The following is an 18,036-nucleotide window of genomic DNA, read 5'->3' as shown; positions in this document are numbered from 1 at the left end:
GAGAATGTTGAATAATTTGAAAGAATTTGGAGAAAATCAGAAAAATCAGTTTATATTGCATGGCTATAAGTTGTGGTTTTGAGATCTTTTAATACATTGATAGCTAAAAAGCAATTGTGTTTTATTTCTTAGGTGAAAAATCCTTCCATGCTCAAGATACGTCTACAGCTACACCAACATCTCTATTCATACTTGTATACTAGCTCTGGTTACTTACCCACTCTGTTTGTTCCTGACAACATAAAGGAAAAAGAAGAAACAGCACAGTAATTATTACAAATAATTCAGCTGGAATGGCAAGTGGAAAAAACACAGCAATGTTGGTGTTTACTTTTGGATGAAATGCATAAACTTGGATCCAACTGCCAAGCCACAGCTGTGCAAAACGGGAGCTGAATCTGTCATTTAACAGACACAAAGGCCTCTACAGGCAGCGGGACCAATTATGAATGGTAAAAATAGTCCCTGTGATTGCCAAACCAGAGGCACCAAACAATGAAGACACAGTATGTTTGATCCAGTAAGGGCAAGTATAGGTAAAAACATTTCACATAATATTTTTGCTGCCTTAGTCAGATAATGCAGGCACGGTAATATCTGACATTTCTATAGCAAAAGGACTTATTAACCCTTACATGAAGTGTTAAGGCAAATGGAAAAACTGAGAGACAAAAATGGAGTCCCCAGGTAAGAGGAAATGAGACAGTACAAAATCAGGGCAACAGAATTGAAGTCAGATAGGCTAGAGCAAGTCATAAACCAACCAGCCTGTCTGAGATGACCTCTATTATAGTATAATTGTTTTCCTAGATATTTACTTGGGTATGATTTCTCATCCTTAGAGCAAACCTAAGGCACTGAAAGTATACATCGTCTTCTTTTTATAACTGCACAGCATGCAGTGCTGGCTGAATGTACACATTGATCTACTAGGAAGTACAACTTTCTAGTCACATTAGCAGATCTTTGACTTTGTTTTCTTGCGCTCTTGTCACAGAGCAAAATGTGCTCTGTCACCATTGCTCTTCCAGGAGTAGCACACATTATGGAAGTTTAAGACTCACACACTATGCAATTTGTGGTTTAATCAGCAAAGTCCTAGTGTTTTATATTGACTGTCTTACATATTTATAAATCCCATTTCTTCAACACGGGCATACACTGAAGAATGTCTGCTATGATCTGAATTTCACTGGCACTGCATTCCTCAGTAATCATCTAATACTTCAGTAGATATTTCATATAATATATGGAAAAACATTCAGTACACCAAAAGAGGCTGCTCATAGTATGATATTTTCCTCTTCTCAGTTTCTGCTGCCACCAAGGCCATATGTATTAAGAACAGATGGTGAAATCACAAGCTTCTTTAACACATATTCAGTACCAGAATTTTCTCTAAGAAAGCCCAAAGATTGTAATTTAAGCCAAAGTTCTGGTAACTAAAACCTCAAGCAAGGATCAAGCCATCTAAAACTGGAAAAGCTCTCAGAAGCAACACTGCAAGTTTGTGTACTTTTTTTTGTTGTTGTTTGTGTACATTTTAAAAATGTTTGAAATAAAAAGGGCAAGACATCTTGTGGTGTTTCCATCAACTTTAAAATGGAGAAAGGAATATAACATAGGGCTCCTCCAAGGAAAATGGTGGCATTTTAATGCTAAGAAGACAGTTCTTTATAACAAAATAAAATAAAATAAAATAAAATAAAATTCACTGTTTTTGATGTATTTGCTCTGGATTTTCCTCTTTCCAAAACACAATCATGAAAGCATCCTCACAAAGGGATCTTTTGGTTTTGTTTCATCTACTGAAACAGAAGACCTTCATACATTTCATTCTAGCAAACTTTTGCATGTAAGGGCTCACAAGGAGTGAACTTTCCTTCTTCCACTCTCCCACATGCCCCCAGCAAATCTCTTTCCATTTAGGAGTAATTGCAGTGGCCAGCTTGGTAGTATTCATGCAGACAGTTATATGAGCTGTAGATTCAATGCCAAATATGGCTTCAGAGAAGTAATGGCCCTAGATTAACTCTTCAACCCAGCTAAGTAAAGCACTGCTAATGTACACAAGTTTTGTATTGTTTTCTTCAATAAAAAAAACAAGTAACACACCCTTCTTTGTGGCTCTGCGCGGTTTACCCTCATTTGTAACAGCTGATGGCCTTGCAGTTTCCTCCCCTGTCTCTCTCCCACTGGATTGTTCACTTGCAGTGGAGTCAGCATCTGATGGTGAAACTCTGCCGCAAACGTTAAAAAACAAACAAACATGTGACATAAGTTTGCAACGGAATACAGATCTCACGAGCAAAGGATTTTCTGCTAATATGCCTTGTAAAGGCTGCTAATATTTTCTTCTGTTTATAATAAATCATCACAGACATTCATTGTGATGATGTTACTGTCACTGTGTGTGAAAACTGACTGCAACAGAACTCACACATAACAAGACTTCTTACCAATCTTTCCTTTAACATTTTTTCAAGAATACATTACGTGACCAAGTAGCAGGGTTACTGTTCAGACAGAAAGGAATTATATTAACATGAGGAAAACTACACAGGTAATTATTTTAATACACAAACTTGGTAAATTGGCGCTCTCTTGCTAACACTACAAGTCCATGCACATACTTGCCTGCCTACTTAAACACAGAGCTATTCAGACACACTACTTTTATGTATTTATCCCATGCAGTCATGAGACGCCTAAAAAAATGTGTTGCTTCGCAATTATACACACAATCTGAGAAAAAAAAAAAAAAAATCCCATGATTTTCCCCAGAAGAACACTTCAGCTGTAAAATTATTCAGATAATATAGAAAGAGCAAAAATGTAGAGTATATGCTACTGCCCAGCTAGCACCAATGCCTGTCTTTCCACGTAGGATTAGACTTGTGATAGTCTCTGTAGTGATCATTCAGATCATTCTATCAATTCAGCGATTTACACAATCTATGCACTATCCTGTGCATTAACCTTGTTACGTGCAAGATTTGCTCAGGCTAGATGCATATCTGCATTAGTTAGGGAAGCTCTCAGCAAAATATCAACCTGCCTAAAGCACACAAACTGAGATATCTACATCCAGCCAGCCAAATTCACTGAAAGTCAAATTTACTGCTTTCAGCAGGCAATGCTCTGAATTTAATCCCCCCTTTTTTTTTTCCCCCACTAATAATAAAATGCTGTATTTCTTCTTTTTTTTCCCTGCATGACTCTAATAAAGTCACATCCCAATTAAAAAGCATCAGCAGGAATAAAAAGCGAGATGGTTCTCAGTGAGCTTACAGATCTGTATCACTGCATCATTTACTCTTTTCTAATGTGGAATAGATGGACAAGGCTTTCTCTTCTATTGTCTTTTTTCTTGGTTCAGCAGAGTCTAAGAATCATAGAATGGCTTGGGTTGGAAGGGACTTCAAAGCCCACCCAGCCCCAACCCCCAGCCATGTGCAGGGCTGCCACCCAGCAGCTCAGGCTGCCCAGGGTCCCATCCAACCTGGCTTGAGTGCCTCCAGGGATGGGGCACCCACAGCTTCTCTGGGCAGCTGTGCCAGTGCCTCACTGCCCTCTGAGTAAAGTATTTCTTCCTAACATCTAACTGAATTCTCCTTTCTATTCGCTTAAAGTCATTTCCCCTAGTGCTATCACTATCAGACCACGTAAAAAGTCGTTCTACCGTTTATAAGCTCTCTCCAAGACTGGAAAGAAATGGGGTGCTGTTTCCTCATACACTAGTGACTGTGCATTTCATCTCATTGTGCCTTGTTTTCCTTCATATTCTTACTTCAGTAAGATGTAAATTACCATTAAATACATTGTAGAAATAGACAATAGTGCCAGGCCAGCACCAGCCATTCTTTTAAAGTCCTGCAGAATACATGGCTGTAGCCTTTCAAGCCAAAACAACAGATCCAGCTCTCAGCTGGGGATTAGAGATGCTGTGCTTTCTGATCCACATTGTTGTTCTTTTTTACTGTCTTTCACTGATATGGAATGTGTGCTCACATCACCACTGCATGCACTGGCATGCAGTAACAATCCTGAATTGCATTATGATGAAGAGAATTCTGTATTTTCTTATAAAACAGAAAACAGCTAAAAAAAACAAAATACACTACAGTGTCATTTAACATTTCACCTTCTCCCTTGGGGAATAAGTGTTTTAAATTTGAAGCTGATGTGGAAATGTCAGCATGTTACGTAGACAATAGTGACATCTCCATAGCTAAGCCTGAAGAAAGGTTTGCTTTTAAGGATGAAAGAGGGAGGGAAGGGAAATTCTCTTCTTCATTTTCAAGTGGTTGAATTTAGAAACTTAAAAATATATATAGTTGTTCCAAATTTGATCAACAATTTATTATTGTCTTCTGGGAAAGCATTAAAACGTCAGCTTCTGAAAAATTTCCCTGTTTCCTCTCCTGAATCATTTGAGATTAAGTACAGTAATAACCTCGAAGTTAAATGTGTTGCTTATACCAACATGTATGAACACATTGTCCCCTTCTCCTAATGATGTCTTAAACCTCTTTTGATCTTTTAAAAAGACACAAGAACACTTATCCTTCTGATCTGTATTAATTTAGTTAAGCTACACCAAAATGAGTTAGTTTTTTTTCCCCCCGTTATTTTCCATTATTGCCCACATTCCACTGTATCATCACTAGTCTCTTACTTTCAATGCCTATACAGAGTTAGACTCAGCACCTGGGAACATAGAAATGGAGTTTTATGAAGCTCATGTGGGGAAGATGAAGCCAGGACCTCAGAGCAGCTGGACTTCAGAGGAGGCACAGAAAGCTGTGCAGAGGAGCAAGATGTGCAGCTGAGGAAGAACTACCCCTGTTTTCTTCTAAGCTCATTCAATGCTGCCCTTGTTTTTATCCTGGAATGCAGCAGCATGTAGGTAAAAGCACAGGGGAGTGCAGAGCAGCAAACAAAGGAGCGCAAAAATATGAAAGGGAGGGTGAGAAAGAAGAATTATTGGAAAGTGAAGTAGAGAGGAGCTCTGCAGAGAAGCCGTTTGGATTCATAACAGCACTCCTATCTTCCAGGTTCCTTTTATTTCTTACCTACTGCCTTCCCACTTTGCCTTTTTTTTTTTTTTTTTTAAATGAAAATACCCTCCTTTAGTGCACAGCTGTTACAGTTTTTACCCTAAAAATGCAGTCCCTTCTGGCAAGACACATTCACATCATATGATTAAAGGAAAACGTAAGGAAATAAATGCTTAATGTTGACAAACTGTTCTCCACTTGCACAGCTGTCAGTTACCAGACTTTTTCCTGACCAGAACTGCTGTGCTATGATAGCAATCAGATAGCCACAACAAAACATACTTACCTTCCCTGAATTTTGTAGATAATGCTTATTTCTGGAAATTCTGACTTATCATGCATAGATCGGTCACCACTAATAGCACTGAAACACATCACTAACAGTCAGTGCTTTTTATTTGTTTTTAATTACCTGCTGCCTTGGTAGCTAGGAATGGCCACAAAGAGAAAGTACACACTTGGTGTTTGCAGTACACAAGTAATAAACTGACTCCAACCAACCTAGCTGCATCCTAAGCACTCTTCTGAACTGAGCATGTTGCCATTAAGAGAAAAACAGATGCCAAATTCTCACAACTTCATGCAATTTGAAGCTACATACAACTCTAATGGCCCAGTGGAAAACAAATTCCAGAGCTCTGGAATTGACTTCTGTTCATTGAAACTGCCCTAAAAATACAGTAAACAGCACTCATCTTCCACAGCTTGTTTTTCTTCCTCTGTCAACTGACCTCCCTCTGTGTCGGACGGTCTTTGAAGGTTTCGAGGAAGTCTTGGATTTGGGGCTGGGAACATCTCCATTTTCAGATGGGGTAGTGTCCTTAATAGGTCCTGGTAAAGGGGCTGGCTCATGGATAATCAGGACATCATCTTTATTGTGTTGACCCAGATGCTGCTTCGCAAAATCAAAGCCTTTTACGCTGGGGGCTTGAAGCTGCAAGAGAAGAAGAAAGACAGAAAACAAGAAATATGAGCGACAGTGAGTACAAAGGCTTTGGTTAAGATCTGCAAACAATAGCCACTAGGATGGCTAGGATATGGTATCCTCAGAAGCGGACATAAGAGTGCTGTAGGGAAAAGAAAAACCTCATGATTTTGTAATTTCACTTCAGTAGATGATACACAGTTTAAAACCCTAAATAAATATGTTGCTTCTAAATCTTGTTTTCCCAGCTGTTTCTTCAGATTTAATCATCGTGCAAGAAGCCTTTTGTATACTTTAGCTGCAAGGTTATAAATGTTCATGTACGGACTTAAACAGCTACCACTGTCAGGTCACCCTTCCACTTCTTCCAACCACAATGAGTAAAGTTAAGCAAATTGAACAATACATCACTGCTGATCCTCCATATTTTGAGCACCCCAAATCTGCAGGATGTCTGTGAGTGCTCATACAAACAGCTAGCTCATCTGAGAAAAGAGAAACATACTCTAGATCTGAGTTACATGGCAGCCTGGCAATGACTCCAGAAAATGGCATGGGTGCCTCCAGAAAAGTATTTCAAATCTAGTTCTTAGGAACTTAATACCGAGTAGGGAGGAAAAACATATAAAAGGCTTTCCAGTTTAGAGAAATGAGACATTCATCCCAGATATCTTATCAGGAGGCAACAGATTCAGTGTCTTCCTTAAGAAGAAGGAAGAATCCTTAAGAAGACACTGAGACAGGCTAACCCCTTCCATAACTATTTTCAAAATAGCTAATCTCACCTTGTCAACGGCTTGGTTCAGACTTAATTAAATCAAGCCTACATATTTCAAGCTTTCCTACAAATTTTTGAGGGCTTTGAAATAATCAGAAATTATGAAAAACTAATTAAGACAAAGCTTTTCTTTGAGTACCATTCAATTTTTAAGTAGTTTGGGAGTTGAAAGGGGAAAGAAATCTTGACAACTCCAGTTTTCAAAGTGTTTGCACACATGCTCACTGCATAGCATATGCACAAAAACTCGTGTGTTCCTGGAGCTGATTTCTAGCAAAGCAAAGTATGTGTTCTAGTGCATTTTATGGGTGCATCAGGTTCCAGATGTTTAAATGAACCCCCTTTCATAAATTTTGGCATGTCAACACAGCTAACTACAGGCTTGTCTGATACCATGCCAAAGATAAGCTTACTTAAGGAATATACTGAAACAATCTCTTCAAAATATTTTCTCAGTAAGCAAACATTTTCCAAACAGTTCAAAGGTGGTCATAGAAAAGCAAAATGCTTATTTAGACCAGTAGATGGCAATAAAAGCTCTCCTGTAAAATCTAAGAAATACCTGAGGTTTCAGAGTTAATTTCTGACCAAATGTGTAAGCTTATTACTTGAGCAAATCTGAATGTCTTCCATTGTACTGCATTTTTTCTTGAGTTTACAGCAGTTACTTCAATTGAGCATTATGGGTGACAGACAGTTACTGAACTTATGTAAATCATGGCAAGCACTGATTCAAAAAAGGCACTGTAGAGACAGACCATGTGAAGGTGTTACTGGCTCTTGTACTGTTGAGTCATGGTCACCCAATGAATCCTACTGGAATCTTACTCTCCCTCAAAGTCTAAAAATCGCATTCAGGATTTTGCTCACTAAACATTCCAGAACTCACTATGAAACTCCATTTTTCCTTTTTGTGAGATCACCAAACTCCATGTCTTATTTTCAAAATAATACTGAGGTGGAATTTTTCATTACCACCATAAGAATTATCACATTAGATCCAAGCGCTTTGGTTATTGAAACTTCCTCTTAGTTACCACACCTCCTTAAACACATCCCTGATGTGTTTAAGACATTACTTTTATTCTCTCTTCAGAGATTCTCTTGTGTAAGACATCATCCCTAGCATTTCAGTGGTTCCCTTCTTCTAATCCTTTCATACTGCACCCTTGTGCTCATACAGCCCTACTACTGACCCCCAGTTATCACTACATTCCTGCCTCTATACTCCAAAGATGATGAGAGACTTCACTGTATACTGGGCACAATTCTTGCAAAAAAAAAAACACCCCAGTGTTCTACCTTTTCTCAAGCACCTTTGAACTGATATGCAAAGTTACCAATGCTTTTAGGACAGTGTGATGGGCTGGCCAGGCATGAGTAAAAGGACAAACATTCTCGTAATATTGGACATACTAGTATGGTTTTAGTAAGACTGCTGCCTCTAAAGTATGCATTTCAGCATATCCTAGTTAAGCCTTTAGGCCTAACTATGGAGTTGTATTGGGTTTGCATACCCTTGGGGAATAATGCAACATGTAAAAATAGCCATATTTTAATATTTTAACTTTGACTGAACAGTCTCATTCCATGCTGCAGTCTAACATAACCTTTTGTTTAAGCACAGTTATAGAATCCAATACATGTATAAGTGTATGTACATCACAGCATATGTATGCACATATGTTTATCTGAAGACAGATCTTACAGAAGTTGCATTAAAACACTATTAGCACTGCAAAGGCAAGCACTCACACTTTAAGAATTGGCACAGGCAAGACTGTCTGAACAATCAATTACACTTGAATCCTCATGTAGGCACTGCAACAGAGATTTGAAGAAAATATCCTAAATTCATTTAATCCATAGGATCCCTCTTGCTCTCTCCCACCTTGCTGAATCCATGGCATAGGTTGGGCCTTCTGCTATTAGAAAAAGTTGGGCAGGGTGAACAGCATTATTTCTACAGCTCAGACACATGAAAAAGTTGGAAAATGTAGTGCATGAAGCAGTGGATACAAGAAAATAAAGGACACATTCTTCTACGAAAGGTGCATTCTTCTACAACAGGTGTGGCTGACATTCTGCCAATCAATTGCATGGAACTGTTGGATCCACACTCTGTTGCTTGCAACAAAGGACTAGCAAGTCTCAGGTATCACCAATTCTATCCTGAGCCTTGAGCAGAGATCTCCCCAGACACCACGGAACACCACATAACCTGAGACTTTACTTCCCTGAAGCTGCAGCCAGGTTAACTCCCCATCTGACTTCTCTCTTCCTTGCCAGGCTGAATCAATCTCCTCATCACACTTTTTTGCCTCTCTCTAGCACTGTCTGCCAGCAGCCAGCTCCTATTTACAGCCTGAGCTCCTCCTTCCTTTACCTGGCTTGTAACAACCTCCATATACAGCAATAGGGAAAACACCTCTTAGCTTTTAAGACACAGTTTTAAAGAGATTATAAGCACAGAACAGGTGCAATCTTAGGAAAATGTACCTGGAAAACAACTAACAAGTCTCTGTTGATCACACTTTCTCCAAAGGTCTATAGCTCAGTTGGAAATAGACAGCTCTCCACAAATCAAATCAGCAAAAACATCTTCACACAAAATGACCTCCAGGTCCGATCTCTTGTAATTCCCTACCTTGTGCCCTCAAACGGTGAGAATGTAAACGAGAGCTTCTCCAAAACTGTTCTTAAAACTTGGAAAAAACAGTAATTTTTATTAATCTTGTTATTTGAAAGAACATGCTTCTTATCTTAAATAAAATAAAATAAGCCAGTATGAAATAAATACTAGAATGAAAAACTTCTGCCTGTGTGATTCAGAATCTTGCAAAGTACAGTTAAATAATATTTCTAGATAATTTCTTCCAAAAATCTAAACTCTTAAATTGGCACAACCAGCTCCAAACAACATAAGAACATCATGAGATCGTATCAACATGTGTATATTGCATGAATAACATGATCTACAAAAACACAACATGAAAAAACAGTTATATAAAACATGACACCTCGTAAGTAGATAAGAGTTTTTAAAAATAAAAATAAAAAATAATAATATCAATTACTTGAGAAATAAAAATATCAATTCCTAATGAGGAAACAATGGCCAGAGAAACCCACTATACTTTCTTAAAAAATACGTCTACACTTCCTCATCTACATCAGTCCATGGCAACATTATAGCTAATGGACAAACGATAATAACAATTTACCACATTTTCAGTGGCAACTGTGACGACTCCGCTTTCTAGAGGACTGGATGGTCAACCAGACCAACTACAATGAACAGTGTTGCTCCAGGTGAGCAACAAGTAACGAAGTAACAAGAAAAAAGTAAGGTTTCTTACCCTTTCTTATTAGGTGCTGCATACCACCTACTGTGTTTTTCTTCCTTTCCTTTATATTAAGTTACACTGTATAACAGATGGGATGATCTCTGCTCATCCTACCACAGGGACTCAGAATACTATTTGAGGATCAGTCATCTACTACTCCTAACTTCACCACCACCGCCACCGAAGGAATACAATCTCTTTGTAAGAAAGATCACTTATGCTGGTCCCCCTATCTGCTCAGGTGCTGAAACTGAATCTTTTTTTTTTTTTTTATCAGCCTCAGGTGCTTTTTTTTTTTTTTAAGCCTGCACAAAACCAGTGCTAGCAAAAATTTCTTGCTTTAAATATAAGTTGTTACAGAAGGTTTTCATTTGCTCTATTTTTATACATTTGTGAAAGGGAAAAAGATAAGCCACTCTGAAGCTTAGCACTAAAATGAGCATGTCTGAGCTAATACATTATTAAGGTTTATATAACAACAAGAATGCAGTGCCTGCTTCAGCAAGGGAAAGATGATTACAAATAGGTAACTCCAGACAGTGTTTTAATTTTATTGATAGATACTGACAGAATAAATAAATAAATATAATACACATATTGAAGCTCTATTCATAGAACAATCAAATAATTTCAGTAGAAGCCAATGAACAAAGCCAGTATGCCTTCGTCAAGACTTAGCCCATGAAAACAGCTATTAGCTTCAGTGCTGCTCAAAACAGAAGAATTACATGGCTGCCAACATGCTGCTTCCCCAGATGCAGATGCACACCGCAAATGTCAACAACGTGTTTTCTCAAGAAGGCAAAGACTGCACATACAGGTCAGTGAACAGATTCAGCTGAAAGCAGCAGAGACAAAATACATTTTACTCAGCATTCTTCTTGTGGTTCCTCTAATTAAAATGATGTGAGTTTTCTCTCTGTAGGAGTAGAAGCAGCATTTGAATTGGGACATAAAATGAAGAATAATACACCAACACAATTTCCTATTGACTTTATTTTACAAGATTCCCTTGTTCTTCACAGAGATAGAAGCACTGAGCAGAGGCTATTAAAATACTAAGGAAACAAAAGAGCTAAGCATGATTTCAAAAATAGTATTTTAACGTTGGCATATAACCCATGAACAGGACCGGAATCCCTGGAGTCCTGCTGACTTATGACCTTACTAAACTGCTAGAACATGGAACGTTACAAAAAAGACAGGATGAAGAAATTACAGGAAAAGTTTTTAAGTCTACTGATGTCAATGCAGCAAGTCAGTGAGAATCAGCGTTCTTAACACTAACATGGGCTGAAGATGTAAGTAAGCAGTCTGAGGTAGGGTCGTTTAAAGCTACTGAACATCACAAACTTTCTCTACATTCTGAGATTCACAGCACCAAGTGTTTCTCTGCATTCTGAGGGCATCACCTCAGGAATTCTGCCCCTGGAATAGGATTAAAAACAAATGAATAAAGAAAGCCCTAAACTTCCAAAAATTCTGAAATGCTTCAGACACCTGTTCTGAAATATTTTCTTAAGACAGATGCTTTCCATGGATTTTCATCATTCCCATTCTTCTCCCTTGTGTATTTTCCCTTGTCACATTAATGTTGCTGTGGCAGCTCAGTAAATTTCACAAAACACATGAGGGATCATGTTGTTCAAAGCCCCTAACTCTGAGTACATCTATGCCCATAGGCTGCTGAGATAACTGCTGTAATAGCAGAGTTTCGTATCTGAATCATACATGGTTTTAGCTTTCCTTCTAAGACAGAAATGCCGCAGGGCAGACACTGTCTGAATCAAGCTTTGTGAGTCTCCTTTGCACACCAGTTAGACAAAAATGTCAGGAGTAAGTTAGAAAACGATCATCAGCTTTATAAAACAGAGAGGCCACTGCTATGCCTGAGTTCCACCAGTCTCTTTCATATGCAGTGTCAAAAAGTCACCATCCAAAGGCCACAGAAGCAAGTCTGACAAACCGTAATCTCTAACAGCTAGCACAGCATGTCAAAGATGGCTATCAATCAAGAAAACTATTTTGCCAATATGTAAGGCAAGAAAATAAGTTCATAACATGGCTCTCACTGCCTGGACAGAGCACATACGCAGTATAGCTCAAAAACACTTCCTCTCTGTAAATATTAAAAAAAATGCTAACACACTTTAAGACAGAATAAAGATCAGCAATTCTAATTTGACTTTGTGCTGGTATTTTGTCGGGCTTAGTCAACAAAGATCATCCTGTGGTCTTGTAACTCAGAGACATTTATACATCTAAACAGGGTTTAATGCAGACAGAATGAAAGCAAAGCAATACAAACTGCAGGATTAATCTGTGTGCTGAAATGAAGCTACATTTTCCCCTCCTCCCTTGTTGTGCCCCATTATCCATGACTATCCAAAAACTAGGGTATATCTGTTGCTCACTGCAGGCCCAAGAATCCTTTCAAATGATGCCATTTCATGCAGGCACCTGTAATTTGAGAAGATAAAGCATACGAACAAATCACCTAGCCTGCCAGCTCTGGCTATAAAAGGCTTCCATTGCTCTGTCACATTGCTACAATCACAATGTGGATTGCAAAGCATTTTAGTGAAATGTCTTGCTGTTCTGCAACAAGTGAGTATTGACGTTAAAACCTCCAATAACAATGATTTGCTACAGGCACATATCCTTGCTCTAAAAATAGCTCAACTCTAAGGTAAACTATTATCTGCCAGTAGGAAAGGCAGAATTTACTTCCACAGTGGTAATCTAATCTCAGTGGTTCATTGTATGATTAGGATACTATAAACTTAAAATGTATTTTGAAAATAATTTTTTAAAAATTCCTTTTCAAAAGTACCCACGATATCAATACCACTCTATGGGCCACCGACAATTTGGAAATCATATGCAGTTCTAGCTTCTCTTTCTCAGAAAGACTGATAAGAGTTAGAAAATGAATCCTTTTCAAAGTCTAGTTCAAATAAATGGTTCAAAGTCTAGCTCAAAAGAAAAGCTAGAAGTGGCACCCCTTGATCTGGAAAGAAGAGGATGGAGAAGGGAACCTGATGAGATCTGGAAGTCAACACTGACATCAAGCAGGAGTCCAGGAACCAGTTCTTCACTATTGCTACCAATACAAGGACTAGGGACATCACAGAAAACATGGAGATAGCAGGATAAATGCAACACAAAAGAAGATTACATGATTCTTTCACATAACAAACTGTACAAATACTTGTCAGTAGCTCAGATTGGTTCAGAAGGACTGGAAAAGTTCAGAGAAGATAAATCCATTGAGTGTGGCTAAATACCACCACTTCTAGAATGAAAAAGACCCTGAGCCTCACATAACTGAAGGCTAGAGCTACTCTGCTACAATGCCAATTACCTTACGCTCTGATTTTTGGGTGGTCCTGTGTGGAGTCAGGAATTGGACATGAGTCTTGTTCCTCCCAACTCAAGATATTCTATGATTCTACATGTACCTTTCCTGTCCAGATATTTCTGCTTTTGGCATCTTGATGAGCTGGCCTTTCAGTCAGACCTTTATATGGCCACTCAAATGTTTGTACAAAAGCAGATACATCTTAGTTTTTACATATACTGGTGTGAGCAGTATCCCAGTGCAGTATTTACATCTACAACTTGTCAATAGGTAATTCCCAGTAGAGAAGAAGAGTTCCCACAAAAGAACCCTTGCAGAGGAATTGCCACCAGAGAAATGCATTATTGAGAAGTAATTAAGATGTTGAGTGTTGTGTTTCTTGTCAGAATCCAGCTGTTGATTCGAACTCAAGAAAACCTGTACACCAGTTCCGAAAAGACACTTTCAGTAGTTAGTTAATGCTGCTATTAGAAATGAAAGGTATTTGTTATGCAAACAGTTGGCACAGACACTAATCTCTTGCAGAAATTTATGTCAGTTTTCAAGTAGTTTTTATAAGGCTGGTGTCAGCTGTCTTTCTTTACATGGATCTCTTTTGACTGGAGTTATTCTGAAATGTAGAGCTATTGCCTCTACATTATACAGATGAACAAAAGCATCATAGGATGTCAAAACATCACAAGAATTCTTTGTATCAGGAACAGGAGCCTAGTATTTAGCCTCCAGCACGGCTGGCCTCTTTGATCTGGGGAACATCCAAGAGGTAGTCTACTGAATATACGATAATAAGCGAAACTCTCAATTCAGACGTGTAAAGTTACACCTGATACATGAGCTTCAGGTATCAGATATTCCTGCTTGAAGTAAAATAAAAATCCAAACAAGCCTGCCTGGCATCCTACGGAATGCACAATTCATTACCGGTAATGTGGATGCCCGCATGGGGATGCTTGAGTAGCTGCCACAACAGTGCCAATGAGAGCAAATGGGCCAGGGCTGACAATGGTCCCCAGGTTACTACACATTAGCTGAGGTTTTCTGGCACATGATACCAACTGGTAGCCCTCCAGCTCTCACACTGTCATGGAGAAGGTGGGGTACCATATGTGTTGATCTTGGCTTTCTGGGAGCCAACTCACCCCACCTCCCCGACACATGAACATACATTTTGACACTGACTCATAAGAACCATAAGGAGACACACAGAGGGCCCAAAGAGAAGCAACTCCTAGTTGGAGAAAGAATTTTTCCTCCAGGCTTGTAGGATGTGCCCTTGGAAAAATCAGGAACTGAGCAAGTCACTTGGTCCAAGTTAGCACTGCAAAGTCCATGACTTCAGCAGGCCCAGTATTTCATAGATTAAGAGAACAGCACGGAGAGGAAAGGATTTTCCAGACAATCTGGTTCCATGCCCTTGCCGTGGACAGAGACATCTTCAATTACAAGGAGAACATTAAAACCCTTCTAAATAAACACTGGTGAGTTTATCTACAGACAAGTAAGATTCCTGCCATTAGAGCAGGGAACGTTTCCCTGAAAAACTGTCAAAAAATGAAACTACCCCTGAAAAGTCCTAGCAAGGGATCTGACTTTTTTCTTTAAAAGCACACAGCTGAAAAAGTGAGATCCCTAGAGAATCAGGTACCATATATATGTATATTTTTTTTATGTCTATAGGAAAAGAAAGAATATTGCCATCTCTGTTTGCATTATAAATATAGAAGAAAAAGTGTTGACGGTACTTTTACACAAAAACTGCAAGAGTCCAGTACTGAGCAGGATGATGGTTTGGGAATTAAATACATTTATCTATTTTCTAGCAAAGAAGAAAAATTAATCATTTCAAAAATTCAATTTCCCACAAAGACACTGCACAGCTTCTTAGCAGCAAAAAAGTTCATGTTGTAATGACATGGTGGTGGTTACAGGCAAAGGCAAGAGAATCTGATAATTTAAAAATGCTTCTTATGCAGCTTTTTCTTCCAAAGGCAAAGACATCTTTATCCAGCGCAACAACTTAGATCACATCAAGGTGAACCTCCTGTAGGATGCTACAGCTTACAGAACAAGTCATGAATACTTCATGTGCCCTTTAAATATCTCAGTTCCACCTCTTGAAAATAATTACCCTTGCACAGACCTATGAATCTTGCTTAGAAATTCACTGCTCTCACCTGTTTCCTTAACACCTGCTTTAAAAAGTGTCCCAGATAACTTTGATGTAACTACATCTTCCTAGCTTGTATCCAGACAAGAAAGTATTTTTCATGTGTTGTTAATTGTACTCTGGGGCAGATGGATGGGACAGAAAATCTATCAGTCTCTCCAATGTCCACTGTTTACTATGTTATTTTTTTAAACTGATTTTCCTAGGATTAATTCCAACAAAAGTTTTCCTTTCTATGTGTTTGTTTCTGTTTACCCTAAGTTGCAGGCTTCTGAGAACATTCAGAAGTAAAACATCCCTCCGTTACGCACCTTGCATTGGTTCTGTCAGCAACCCACCTTGGCCTTGTTTGAGCTCAAGCTGTCTCCCTGTCTTTTGCTGTGTCCTTACAAGGACACAGCCAAACTGCTTTGTGATCTTTACTGTAACTGCACTGTACCCAGGCAGTCATACTCCCAGGGGGAAACCCAAAAGGCATTTTGGGTGTTATGAGCAATAGATAATTGTACTTGTCTGCGTATCAGAAGACAGACTGTGAGAATATGCAATTTAGGACTGACTTGTAATAGTGGTCATACCACCATATTTTTAACCAAAATATCCTTCCATTTACAGAGCCAGTGAAGGCCTTCACTGTTCTTTAGTACAAAAGGCAAATCCAAAAAATTGTAAGGACAGCAGGGGACTGAGGTGGGTGGCAATTCTGTTTTACAACTGAGTTTATTTCCTAAATCCTAAATTCCCAATCACTTTGATCATTTCTTTGCATTTACTGCAATAAAAAAATTAAAAATCAATTTAAAGAAAGGGGGGCAGATCAAATACGTCTCATTGTTTGTATGCAGTTGTGACCATCTTGAGGTAAGCAGTGCTTGCTAAATAAGCACCATTCTGCCCTGGAACTCCAACCCGTAGCTTGAGGACATGAAGAAGGCCCAACGACAGCCTGCTATCATGGAAGCCGGATTACTTATTTACTTCTAGATTCTGAGCAAAGTAGAAAAAAGTTTTTTTGAAGTAGATTCTGCTGTTTTTTTAATACACTGATAAAAATTTAAGATACTTTTTACTGCTTTACTTCACTTAATATTTAATTATGAGCCATCCACACAGGATGGCACAGGAAGGACTGGACGAGATGTCCTTACTGGTTCTTTCTAGTTTGCTTGCAGTGACTTCTCTGAAGAAGGCAAAGTGACAGGCTCCCTAGGCGAACTGAAATAAGACTTACATAAAAACAAATTCAAGGCTTCTGACTCATGAATGATTCAAACCAAGAATACTGTGGATGCACTGGTGACAAAAAGCTGAGCAGATTTCCAAAACAATGGGATGATGGAATGTTTCTGGCCTTATCATCAACACAACTGTTTTCATACACAAACACAGCAGAGAGGTAATGAAAATTTATGTCATGAAGTACTGTGCCAAGGGTAATGGTCCCCAACCCTGCTTTTTTTGTATAATCTTTCCCTTATACTACTACAGGAACTTCTTCAATCAAAGGTTGTGTTAGGTATCATAGGGGAAACACTAACGGGGAGAAGTGCATTGAAGGGCACTACTTGTTGCTGACCTTGATGATGACACTCAATCTTCACTGGCAAGACAAGTGGAAGTTGCTATTGATTTTTTCAGACTGCTTTGTAAGTGCAACTGCTTTCTGCTTCACTCATCTTTCCCATCGTTAATTATCTTGAAGAGAGCATGGTGTACAGATAAGACTTGTTACAGGGAAAACTGTATGACTGAACATGAGATGACAGTTACAAGAACATGACTACAGTACCATAGGGTCAACAAAGGCAGATATTTTGCCTTTACTAATGCCACTGATAATATCGTCAGTAATAAGAATCTCTGACACTTAGGTCTAGTCATTTTTTCCACTCCTTTTGACAAATACTTTTGTGAAAATGATGGATCATTTATTTCATCATTTAGTTTTGGGCACAAAATAGACAGACTGAATTTCTCACCATCCTAACCCAGTCTTCCATCACTTCAGTCAATACACTCTCCACCCATAAAGTTACTGGATCTCATTCAGATTTAGTAACTGAAGTCCTAGTGACAGGAAGACAACAGCAATACAAGAGCCTCAGCAGAATGGGTAGCAGAAAAGATGGTCTCTAGCAAATGCTAGATCCAGTGTGAGCTATAATGGATGGTAAGGTTCAGTCGTCGAATTAGTTTAGTGGAATCTCTCCAAAGAAAAACTCAGCCGTCTGCAGAAAACAAGGTCAGTGCTTCAACACTCAATACATTTCCTCTTACTCAGTCCTAGCTGGAGCCTTAAAATGAAGTGATAAAAAGGGTTCCTTTCAGCCTCAGTGCCTGCATTTCAGAAGAATGTATCTATCTAGCACAGCACCACACAGCTAAGAGAACAGATAAA

The 18,036-nt window shown here is 38.8% G+C and overlaps 1 protein-coding gene across 1 annotated transcript in view; it reads right to left on the bottom strand.

Annotated features, from left to right (window-relative positions):
• KIAA1549 (KIAA1549 ortholog) overlaps positions 1-18,036 on the bottom strand; it is a 132,148-nt gene that overhangs the window by 21,560 nt on the left and 92,552 nt on the right. Inside the window, exons 11-12 of the mRNA XM_042889730.1 lie at positions 5,792-5,994; positions 2,116-2,240 (exon numbers count right to left, since the gene is read on the bottom strand). Of these exons, the coding sequence (XP_042745664.1) occupies positions 2,116-2,240; positions 5,792-5,994 (328 nt within the window). The remainder of the gene's footprint in view (positions 1-2,115; positions 2,241-5,791; positions 5,995-18,036) is intronic.

This window comes from Lagopus leucura, unplaced genomic scaffold (genome assembly GCF_019238085.1).
Source record: "Lagopus leucura isolate 7727_CA_CO unplaced genomic scaffold, USGS_WTPT01 Super-Scaffold_100159, whole genome shotgun sequence".
NCBI lineage: Eukaryota > Metazoa > Chordata > Aves > Galliformes > Phasianidae > Lagopus > Lagopus leucura.
This window is presented reverse-complemented; position numbering and strand designations above follow the sequence as displayed.